The 12396-nt window shown below is 36.4% G+C and overlaps 1 protein-coding gene across 3 annotated transcripts in view; it reads right to left on the reverse strand.

Moving 5' to 3' along the window:
• Positions 1-1393: 1393 nt before the first annotated feature.
• TRPS1 (transcriptional repressor GATA binding 1) overlaps positions 1394-12396 on the reverse strand; it is a 431723-nt gene continuing 420720 nt past the window's right edge. For all 3 annotated transcript variants that reach the window (XM_073632171.1, XM_073632170.1, XM_073632172.1), the window contains one exon: positions 1394-10361. In XM_073632171.1, the coding sequence (XP_073488272.1) occupies positions 9297-10361 (1065 nt within the window). In that variant the 3' untranslated portion in view covers positions 1394-9296. The remainder of the gene's footprint in view (positions 10362-12396) is intronic.

Below are 12396 nucleotides of genomic sequence, written 5' to 3' on the forward strand. Positions count from 1 at the left end.
AATCCCGGACTTCTCTTTTAACAGATGCTTTCCCTATTACTGAATTACCATACCTCATTCTGCACTGTGTCTATGTGAAAGGGGCCATCTTGGTAAAGGCATGGATTTGCTTTGTCTTGTCAGGCTGCCACCTTGATAAATGGTGATCTGATGACTGATAAGACTGGAGTGATTGCCTGCCCCTGTTCTTATATTAGAGATGTGTTATATAACCCTGCATTATAGTCTGTCTCATCTACATATGCTTCCATGGGCAAATGTGTTTTTTTTTTTTTCAATTGCATCACCCTATCAATCCGGGGACTCGAAAACTTTCATCTTTTGAGGAGCTTTGAGCCTGGAAAAAACTCTTTCTTTGATACTTTTAATAAAATCTGGGCTATCTGGGATAATTCTTCGTATGGTACACTTCATTTAACCATCACCTTTCCTGATGTTAACGCCTAATTATAGTTTTTAAGCCCTCTGAAAGGCGGAGTCTTTGTTTAATTCCTAACATGTTGTTTGCTATATTTCTTTTCTTTTTTATATACATCTTTATTTTTTGTGCTTTTATTGTGCCTTTACAGTTTTCTTTCTTTTCATTTTTAATGGTAAAAGTCACAGCTGCTCCTGTGATTCCCACATACCCATATTTGTTTTTCTTTTTCAAAGTATGCTCAACTGTTTTTGTTTGTTAAGCTTGTTTTTATGTTTAACGTCTTTTTGTTCATACTGTGTAACTTTGCCACCATTTGGTGTTTCCTGTGAGTGCTACTACTCTCACTATAGTATTTGCTATATTGGATGTTTTGGAGATGATGTCACTTCTTATTATTTTGTTTGGCACACTTGTGTTTTGTTTAGGTTGATACATTTGTAACCTCTTTTTTTCACTTATTTGTTTTTTCCACTTTACAGTTGGTTTTTAGTTAGCAGACAGCACAATCTTTTTTATCTTTTCCTTACACTTTTGTGACTTCTTTTTCTTAAAAATCGTAATAAAAAAATTACAACTCCGAAAAAGAAGTAGCAGGAAAGGTAGAGGAAGTGCAGAAGCAGATCTGAAATGCAGATTTTCAGGTACAGCTACATCTCCATGAAATAGAACAATTAGCAACACAGTAATGGCAACACCAAATCTGGTGAGACTAGCATTCAGAGGCAACAGTGCCCTTGTATGATCTGGCACTACAGATATTCACTGTGTGGGTTTGGACGCAGGAATTTAAGGCAAGAGATACAATTTTAGGCAAAATAAACACTTTTAGATTTTAAGATATAAGATAGAAAATATCCGCTTTTTTATTCAGGTCCAATTTAAAATCAAGAAAAACCTGATGCTGTTGATGGTCTCAGCAACGTTGCCACTTACTACAGAAAGTAGACGTGAAGAAAAACAAATCACACAGTGTTTTATAACTGGTGGTAAAAGTTTATTATTCAAGTTTAGATGTAACAGACATTTTTACTGTCTGAATTTTTTTTTTAATTCTTTTAATGCAATAGAAATACACGGAGAACATGTTTGTGGGGGTGGGGGGGGGACATGCAGAAAGAAGAAACAAAGAAAACAAATACTCTGAGGAGACAAACATGAGACAGGTAACTTTTATCAGGACTAAATGTTTTTATCTTTTTTCCAAAAAAGTAACAGGTTGGATAGAAAGAAAACTTGCTGGTGCGTACTGATTAATAAAAAAAATGAACAATGAAATTCTATAATACAGTGGCATATTGAGATGTTCCACACTCCCTATGCCATTTCCAAGGTGCTTTTAAAGCACAGTCTCTTTTTTTTTTTTTAGAATACTTTTTTTTAAATCAATTACAAAAACCTAGAAATTGATCGTCTGAAAAGACCAGTTACAATGGAATTTAAATTAATAAGTACATATGTTCTACATACATACCACTTGCAGCATATACTGTTAAATCAGTGACAATCTAGCCCAAGTCACTGTTGGTCTTCATAGCAAAGTGGCCTGGTTGACACAATCAACCTTAAAGCCATCGGTTACTTTGTAATATGCTTTACATTTTTTAACTAACAAAACATAAGTCTGTACCTGCAAGTAAAAGGAGTAACTAAAAAAAAAAAAAAAAAAGTTAAATAAACCCGGTTTTAGTTTTGATACTGGTGAAGTAATCTGCCTAGTATGGCTCATATACATAAGTCTGGTTTTACTTACAAGTATATAGGACATCTAGCTTGTGAGGTCATTTATTTTAAATAACAGCTACATCCAATAAACTGTTTAACAGACAATACATTTTCTCTTATAAATCTAAATATTTATATACTCCATGTTTTTTTCTTAAATGGCATATTAATGTACACAACATATAGTCAATAATGCATTTTCTGAAGGCAAGAATGCATTTTATTCTTAGCTTGTACTTGACTGCAGTAAAATACAAAAACATACATATATATAAAATAATTTTCTAAATAAGCAATTATACCTGCTTGCAGGTAGCGCATAACATAAAAAAAAAAAAAAAAAAAACATAAAAAATAAGCATGTAAATGCTTTTTGTTATTTCTTTACTAAAGTAAATATATAGATATGTTAAATTATGAGAAAATCGTACTTGGGATTAAGGGGAATCACCAATATTCCACCAACATTCTACCAGGCAACATTTGCATCTAGCCAATTATCCATGCTTAAGCAAGACAAAATAGGCATACATAATGGAAGACACTGGTATTTCATGTATCGAAAAACAAAAAACATTAGGCACAGTAAATTGATGGGATGCTTGAGTTATGTCAGTGGCTTAAATTGTATAGCCTATTAATTTCACATGTGAATAAACATATCACAGGAAAAAAAAATAAGCATCTTCAATTGTTAAGCAAAATGATAACCTGGACTCCAAGATGAACTGTATACCTTTTGTCATAACTGACTTTTTAATTACACTGGAGAAAATAGTTATTATTAAATTTGTACAGGCTATCTATGTGATGTAATCAGGTGCAAAAAAAGAAATAAAATTAGCCACACCAGTCTAAGACTGCATTTAAAAAATGTAACAAAAGTCAAATTGAATAAAGTTACAATTTAGAATTTATTTAGACTCTTGACACTTTTCTCTAATTTTCCACCTCACACAGTAGATATTAAAAACAGTGCCCCATATTGTAGTCATGGGTATGAATCCTATTTTACATCTTGAACAAAAAAAAAAAACATGTCCTGTGATGGCTATTGTTATTAAAAGAAGAATTTTTCATGCCATATTTAGTGTCCTATAATATGGTATTGGAAAAAATACTAACATCTTTATTTCAATTGAATATCTAATTTTATGAGCCTTAAAGGCTACCTTTGAACAGATTTTTAATACAGGGTAAGGAGAAATAAAAGAGGCTGAGCTGCCATTTTGTTCACCTTACTGACCCTGAATTTTTTGACACACATTTTTATTATATTCCATAAAAAATAATAACAAGTTCAATAATTTCCCCTCTTTGTGTAATGGAAATGGTTAAATACTGTATATTTTTGGGGTTAAGCAAAATTTTATCACATCTCAATATGTCATGTACATCGTGATAATGTTCTCATAAAAGCCCCCTGTTTACATGCAAAAACAAAAGCATCTTGCCCTGATTTTTAATACATGTTAACATAAAAAGCATTAAAAAATAAAAAATATAAGAGACATTTCGCCTTCATTCATTGTAAGGTTTCAACTCAAAGTGAATTGTGTTATGTATTCTAACCTTGAAATAATGAAACCATACACATGAAAAACAAAACTGCCCAATATCACCACTCCCCCCCCCCCCCCAAACCCACCCTGACTCTCAAGAGAATGCAACTGCTGATTTTTTTTTTTTTAAGTGCAATGCTACTAGAAGATGCAAAAAAATTGCTGTTGTTCACACAGCAAGTAAAAGGGTCTATGAAATGTTTCCAATGAAACATATACCAAAGCAATGAAGAAGATATATGTGGATCTTTCTTAAGTATAAGAATCTGAGCTACCATCTTTCATGAATACAAAAAAAAAAAAAAAAAGAACGAACTTGGAATGAATAGTGCTATCCTCTTCTCTTAAGCAGGCATAGAAATATCTCAATTTTCCTTCTTTTTCATCCCATTTTAATGACAATAATATATATATTTTTTCATGTAACAGATTATAACTCTAATGCACAAAGTAACGTCTCCTACGCCAATAGAAATAGTTGCTTCATTTTCGTATTTGCTACATTTGCAAATGTAAACAGCGAGGCTGAGCCAAAAGCGACTCCAATGCATGATGGAATATCTTTGTTGCATACGTACAAAGTAGAAAATAATTATTTTATATGTCAGGCACCATTATTTGAAATGTAATACATTAATAATTACTAGAAAAATAAGACTTTGTTCTCCCAAACTTTGTTAATGAAAAAGAAACCAAGGACAATCTGACAAGGTATTCAGTAGCTTGTAACATCAATGCATATCATTTGAATAACTGAAGTGCTCTATCCGCTAACTAGTACAGTACCCACAAGAAAAGTTTACTGGATGGCAAATCAGCACCTTCATTTATGCAAGTACTTAGTGCTATTCCCTGAGCAATTATGCTAAGGAGTGTTCCCTTCATATGCAACTCGAATATACAGTTTGGCATTTCAGCTGTTTCTAGAATTAGAAGCCTATTTTGTAAATGATGCAATCATGCAGTCTATGGCTACAGAGTTAAAACATACCATAGTGTTAAAACATTCAACCTAAACTTTAAAAAGGACATTCTTCCAATGGATGGCGATATGAAAGCATGTCCAATGGAGAATGCCTGATGATCCTTTGCATTAAATATTCATGTATTATTTTTTAATCGATTTGTGCCTGTCTGTGATAACATGAGGGGTTTCCAAAGCCTACAGGGAACTGCCATGAAGAATAAGCACAGCATGCTTATTGATGCACAAAGGTTACAATAACCATGCAATTATAATTTATCAATTTTGAACAAAAATAAAATGTGCAGATGCGGCTGTAAATTTCCTGCCATTGCTAAAAAAAATACAAAGCCATTATGCAATTCTGTATTCATAAAGTGACCACTTTGCCTTCCACGTCTGCTACATCACTCCTCAATGGCAAGTCTGAATTCATGATTCATCACTGGATTTCCCATTTGCTGCAAGTAGGAGCCCCCTCACTTCCTGTGCCAATGAAAGTGCATATCTCTTCAACAAAGGAGAAGTGGTAGAACTACTGTCAGGATCTGGATGTCACCTTTGCCCTTGTTGGGGACTCAAACAGCAAGGAAAACAAAAATGACAGATCTCTCTCTGCGCTGTCCAAAACAAGAAAAAAAATTTGGGGCTGGAATTTCACTCTTAAAGTGGAATCCTCCTATTGTTTTCAGCCAAGGAAGCTGCCATCTTAGCCTCGTTTTGATCTTCAACTGCCATGATGCTGCACATGTGATCAGTTATGACACCAGACATTTTATGATTTAATGGTTTTGTTGAGAGCACAAGCAAATGGGACAATTACATCCCCATCACGTGCCGGAATTTAACTGTTTTTTAAACTGTTAGGCTCCTTTTACACGGGCGCCTCCATCTTGCGGATTCCACTTGCAAAGTGGGGGATCGCTCTGCTGATCTCCACTGAGCAGGTGGATGATAGGTCCTATCCACTCCTCTGTGCAGAGTGGACATGGACACAGTCCCGCTATTCTCTATGGGGAAATCGGGTGGAAATGGATCGCCTGTCTGTTTTTATCCGATCCTATCCAATCCGCCAGACGGATAGAAATTCTGTCAGAATTTTGCGGGCAGGATTGGATCGGATGAAAGCGGGTGTCGGCGGACATGTGTCTGCTGATATTTGCCGCTCCATAGGGGAGACTTGAGGGTTCAATCAGGTCCGCCTGAGAAACTGACAGCTGGACTTGATCAGAAAGCCCGTGTAAAAGGGGCCTTAAATGGATGGATTTAGTTCCACTTTAAGCTGGATATACACATTTTTCATTGTAAGAATGTTGTAAGAACATTCATTCATTTTTCTAATCATTAGTGGTGTCAAATCAATGTTTGTTTTTTGACCACAGTGGTGAGAAATTTCAAATGGGCAGCATGAAATTTTCTGTTCCAGTTTATACATTTTTAACAATGTATGTGATTTTTGTTCAGTAAAGTCCATTAATTTCAAAATCGAATGTTAAAAGTAAGCAACATCTTGAACTACTTTCATTCGAAAGACATTAAAATGTACTGATAATTTTTGTACAAATTTTCCTAAACAAATTTTCATTCAAAATTCTACTGGTGTATACCCAGCTTAAGAATTGGTTCAGCCTAATTTCAGGAATAAATGACCAAAGAGTCTTTGTAGAGCATTTACTGCCACACTGAATGAATTTACTAGTCACACCATGAATGCATAAAGGTTAAAGTGAAACTAAACTCACATTCTTTTACATTAAATGTTCTAAAATATCATATTTACCATAGTTCTGTTTTTTTAATTTTTTTTAAAAGTTTCTTACCATTATTTTCTAGCTTATTTTTTTCTGTGTCTACTCCCTATCCCCCACACCTCACTGATACTAGTGTAGAGCAAGCAATGTCTATTATTTCTGGTTACATGCTCTGCTCTATGCAAACTACAATTCACATAGCACTGAATGCATCTGCAGGTACATGTGTAGTTCATCTTAGATGTGGGCAGGAGAGGGTGGCTACCTTCACATACACAAAGGAGGCATGGAGAGTGAACCTAGCCACCCTAGAATAGGAAGTTTGAGAGTAGCAGAAAAAAGCTTTGAAACAAAAGAAGAGCGCTAGAAGGTACATTCTACCTGCATTTAAACATATTGAATTTATTTATGTTTTTATTACAAAAATGTGAGTTTAGTGCCACTTTAAGTCATGTTGCATTGATTTCAGTACAGCTACACTATCATTATCAACATTGTTAAAAGAAGTTTTAAAAATGGATTAAATCATTATGTAAGTAATTTTGATACATGCCTGTATCATTAGGTTGAAATGCAGATGAAGGGTGGAGGATTTACTTCCCCAAGACACAATCATTTGAATTATTTTAATTTACAACAATGTGTAAAGATAAGAGCTCATTCCCATTTATATGCACTTACCATAAGCAGACATGTTTTTTCTACATAAGGATTAGATTCCATAAAGGTGCCATTTTGTCAGTTTATTAAAACCTGTCTCAATAAATAACCACTTTGTAGTAAACCAATATTTACAGGATTACAGACTAAGGCCAGCAATATATGGGTCAAATTTTGAAAGAATTTTCTTTCGAAAACCTTATCTAAGAATTTTCATTCTTATTTCACACCATTAGCAACAGCCGATTTTCGTGCGGCCATCGAATTTGAGTGATCGGACATTTTGGAAATTTTTTGAAAAACAAATGATTTTCTAATTAATAATGGGAGAATTGTGTGAGAAATATAATTGAAAAAGAAATGCGCATGAGCACAAGAAAAGAAAATTCCCAGAAAGAAAATAAGATTCCCGGCCATGAAAATTCTTTTCTGTAGTAACATGAGGTGAAATTGGAGGCTTGGTTGGTCAAATTTTGAAATCAATGCTGGCACCATCGAATCACAAAACATACAAAATTTCAGATTTTCTAAAGAAAATTTGTTTAGAATTTGACCCATGTATGGCCTGCAACACACACTTCACTATAAATGGGAACACTCTGGTTCACTGTAAAGGGTAAACTTCACTAGAAATGTACACTATAAATGATGACTTTCACTATAAATAGTAATTATTCAGCTATTATGTCATGTTGTCAGGTCCCAAAACACTCAAAGAGTGTCACCATATGAATATAGTTTGAGCTCATAAAATGGTTGCCTCCTCTATAAACTGTGACTACACCAATTACTTGTCAAACTGAAAAATGTAAGCTAGGATAATATATAGTGGCATAGAATTTAGCCGCAATGACTTTTTGGACCTGGGGATATCACGTTTCTAATCAGAGGATAGGTGTCTAAGATTGCCAACATTTTGTACCAAATTAATATACACACAAAATATGGCCTTTTATTCAGCAAATGGCTGAATAAAGGAATGATTTGCATAGAAGTTAGTAAAATATTTGTCTCTCTTATTTCCACTGGGTATTAATTGCACACTAAAGCCGTGTACACACGAGTGGAATGTCCCACAGAAAAAGTCTGACGGAAGCTTTTCATCGTCTCTTTCGATCGTGTGTATGCCTCATCGGACTTTCTTTTTAGAAAATTCTGACAGACCTAGAAATAGAACATGTTCTAAATATTTCCGACGGAACCAATTCCTATCGGGAAAAACGCTTGTCTGTATGCTGTTCCGACGGACCAAAAACGACGCATGCTCTGAAGTACGAGACGGAAGCTATTGGCTACTGGCTATTGAACTTCTAGTCCCGTCATACGTGCTGTACGTCACCGCGTTCTGGATGGTCAGACTTTGGTCGGACTTTGATTTGACCGTGTGTAGGCAAGACCGCTTGAATGGAATTCCGTCGGAGAAACCTTCGGAGTTTATTCTGACGGCAAAACCGGTCATGTGTACGCGGCAAAAGCCTAACTAAACTTTCTGTTTAGATCACCTAAATATATTTCAGGTCCTTCAAAACAAAAGGTGCACAAAATCTGTCAGTTTTGTTTTCGTTTGAAAGCAGACACAGCCTTCAGTAGAAAAGCCTGTCCCCTGGCAGCATGCTACAAAAAAGGACCCTTGTGCTCTGTGCAGAAGCAGTGGTCTCTTTACAGAAGTCTGACATGTCTTCTGCTGAGTCAAAGGTAGAGCTCTTCAATAGCAGGAAAGCAAAACTGTAAATATATTGCACATCTTTTGTTTTGCTGCAGCTGGCATGCATTTAGCCGATTTAACCTGAAATTTCTGTTAGGCTTCAATGGTAAATACATTTTTCACAACTATTTACACAATGGTTTAATCCATTTAGAAAAAAGCCCATATGTAGTGGCACAGATTTTGGCTTCAATTACTTCTTTTGGGCTATGGATGATTTAAACTATTTATTTTTTATTTTGCACACCTATACCTGTATATCAGTGGCATGTACAGTCTTCCTTTAAATGGGTGAATTCTGTAAACTGAAGAACTGTAAGTAACAATGTATCATATACACGTTGAACTGGCCATGCGGTTATTTGTTCTTACGTTAATTACGGTTACAAAAAGGAACATAAATGAAACATCCACAGTTTTAAACTGTATTTAGAAATTACAAGCTACTGAATTTCTATTCAGAGAATCCGTATCTAGTTAATTGTGCTAAGTGCTAACATTTTTTTAATTATTATTCTTTAGTTTTTCCATTCTTTTCCGCTTGTGCAACGTTCCTATGTAGACCTCTCTGGATATGAGTAGTGAAATCATACTTGTCCGTGCAAAGATGTTGGCATATACTACATTGAAAAGGTCCACTTTCCCCATGGCAACTCATATGTAGAGCGTACATGACTTCATCCAGAAACACAATGCCACAGTGCACACATTTCGTTGAAAGTTCATCTTGAGTACTTCGATCCACTTTTTCAGTTTTCACTACATTCAAGGGGCCATCATCCTTTACACTTAAAGAAGGTGACTTAGTTTTTTCTTTTGAGGCCCCGCTGGATGCAGATCCAGGTCTGGAATGCTTCATTGCCAAGTCTAGAGGAATGTCATTGTCAGATCCAACAGTGGAATATTGAGCAGGCAGATTAAAGGTGGGATAAGGCACGTAATTTGGGCAAGGGTTTGTTAGGCCAGGCACATGACTCAAGTAGTGAGGATTCCCAGGAACAGACAGCTTATACTTACTCCAAAATCGCAGCCAGTCAGCTTCATTCTGGAAGTCATTGTGAACAAAGGGAAGTCCAAAGAGTGGATACTGATACTTTTCTATGGGACTTCCTGGTGGGGAATAATTTGGATGCTTAACAGGTCTCATGTACTTTTCAATGGGGCTACCTCTTTCTGAGCTGCCTTTGCTGTCAGAGACAGATGAGCTATTCCCTGGATCTCCACTGCTTTCCTGAGGGCTTTTAATCTGTATGTGCAAAGGTTGCATCCTTTTGTGGATATCCATGGTTTGGCTGACTAATATTGTCTGCTGGGCAGAATGGCTTTTAGTCAATGAAGATGGGGACTCATATTTATTCATACTAAGTTGCTGAGCTTCTCTCTGGTGACCTTCCATTGAATGATCCTCCGACCTCCTCTCTAAAGGACTTCCATTAGTTTGTTCTTCGCTGTTTCCTCTTTGATGTTTATTTAACTGTTCTGTCTGCAGTGCTTCTGGGTTAAGGCGTTTCCTTGTCCGTCTTCTGATAATCTGCTCACCATTGTTTTGCTTAATGATATTCAAAGGTCTGGGAGTCTGTGTAAGAGATGAAACACATATTAGTTAAAACAAAAGATGTTTTACTTTTAATGTTATTTAATGTGTGGGTAATCAGACACCTCTTTTTCCCTTGCTAATATTGACTCATGTATAGAATTTGGTAAAAAGAAAAGGAAAGACAAAGTTCTTATTTCCGCTGGTTAACGACTTGTTAATATTTAATCACCGGATTAACTGGCTGCACTGCTGTGATGCAGATAAAAATCTATGCTTGCAATTTTTAAACACACAATAAAATCATTAAGCTGTTCATCTCAGGCTACAGACATTGACTATTTTTCCCAGCTCCAGATGCTTTTAGTGTACAATATTGTGTTCAAATAAAGCCGGCCATAAATGGAGCGATTTTTTTTCCTGCAATTGAGATAAAATAATAATCCTGCCACTTTATAAAACTCTGGTTCGGCCACATCTAGAGTATTCCATCCAGTTCTGGTCACCAATCCTCAGAAGGGAGGTGTGGGAACTGGAGAGTCCAGAGAAGGGCAACAAAGTTAATAAGGGGGCTGGAGGACCTCACGACTACAAGCACTAAACTTATTCTTTGTGGAGAAGAGACGCTTGAGAGGAGATATGATAGAAATATACAATACCTCAATGGCGATTCTGGCATAGGGAATAAACCATTCAGTCTCAGGGAGTGTAAGATGACATGGGGCCACTCAATAAAACTGGAGGGGAAGCAGTTTAATCTTAAACTACGTAGGGGGGTTTCACTGTCAGGGCAGTAAGGATGTGTAATCCACTTCCACAATCTGTGGTGTCAGCAGGAAGTATTGATAGTTTAAAATAAAACTCTTGGATAAGACCTGGGGTTGCAGGAAAGAAAATCGCTCAATTCATCAACACAGTCAGTGTTGATGGGGGTATCTCTCCCACAGATCTATTGTGTTCTCCTGATGGGGATCAGCCACAGCTGGGAGAACACACACAGTGATTAGTGCTAGCAGCTATAGCCGCTGGCAATAATCACATTAAAAATCTGACAGGCTGGTTGTACCCATGTTGATCAATCAATCAAGTTGAGTAAATCAGCCTGCCCATACATGGTACGAATCTCGACTGGTCTCTGCTGGACCGGCTAAGATTCAAACCATCTATGGACAGCTTAAGACAACTTCTGTGACGCTACTCTATATACTTTTAATGGAAATCTTCACTAAAGGAAGTATGATGGTTGTCACTTCTGACCTCTTCTTCTAGAAATGGCCCTGATATTGATCCAGAACAAGAATGAAGATCAAGAATTCTCCCTTCATTTTCTTTTACAAATATTTTATTGCTTTTCCAAAAGTGTAGACAAGTACATTGAAGAAAAGCCATATAAACATACTGAATGCATTGTTTGACAGCTAGGTTGGCAAATGCACTGAGTGGAGATGAAAGGAATGAGATATATGACATATATTCAACAAATAATCCAAGAAGCAAATGCTGGCAGGTAAAACGTGCGGGTGTGAGTGATCGTTAGATCGAAGGGGGATGAGTTTGTGGCCCTGACTGGATGAAAATGGTGATATGAATGCATCGATAAAGGTCTCTGGGTTTAGCTGTCAAGATGAATGAGTACTGTTGCAGGCTCCCGAGAACACTACAGTAGAGGGGGGAGAAGGAGGGAAAGGGGTATAATGCTGGCTGTAAAGTAAAAGTTAAGGAAGTATGAGGTGTGGAGAATAAAGTAGGGAATTTTGAGGGGGAGAAAGGAGGTGTGGGGCTTGACCAGAGACTCCCAATGCATGTGATTCACTATTATTACAAGAATAGGTAATGGTCAAGGTTTGGATTGTGGCTGTATACAAACTATGGTAAGTGTCACTCAGTACTGAAGTGAAAGTCTCATAAATCATGGTGCCAATTATCTGCTGGTGAAATTCAAAAGTGGGCAGTCTCCAGGCTTTAGCTAAGGTTCGGCAAATAGCTAAAAAGGTAAAGGTTGTAGTTTTCTTTCTTGAGGTTAGAGGTTGGCCTGTTGAGTATCACTTCCTAAAGGTTGTGAACCAAGTTTTTAATA

This window comes from Aquarana catesbeiana, linkage group LG05 (genome assembly GCF_042186555.1).
Source record: "Aquarana catesbeiana isolate 2022-GZ linkage group LG05, ASM4218655v1, whole genome shotgun sequence".
NCBI lineage: Eukaryota > Metazoa > Chordata > Amphibia > Anura > Ranidae > Aquarana > Aquarana catesbeiana.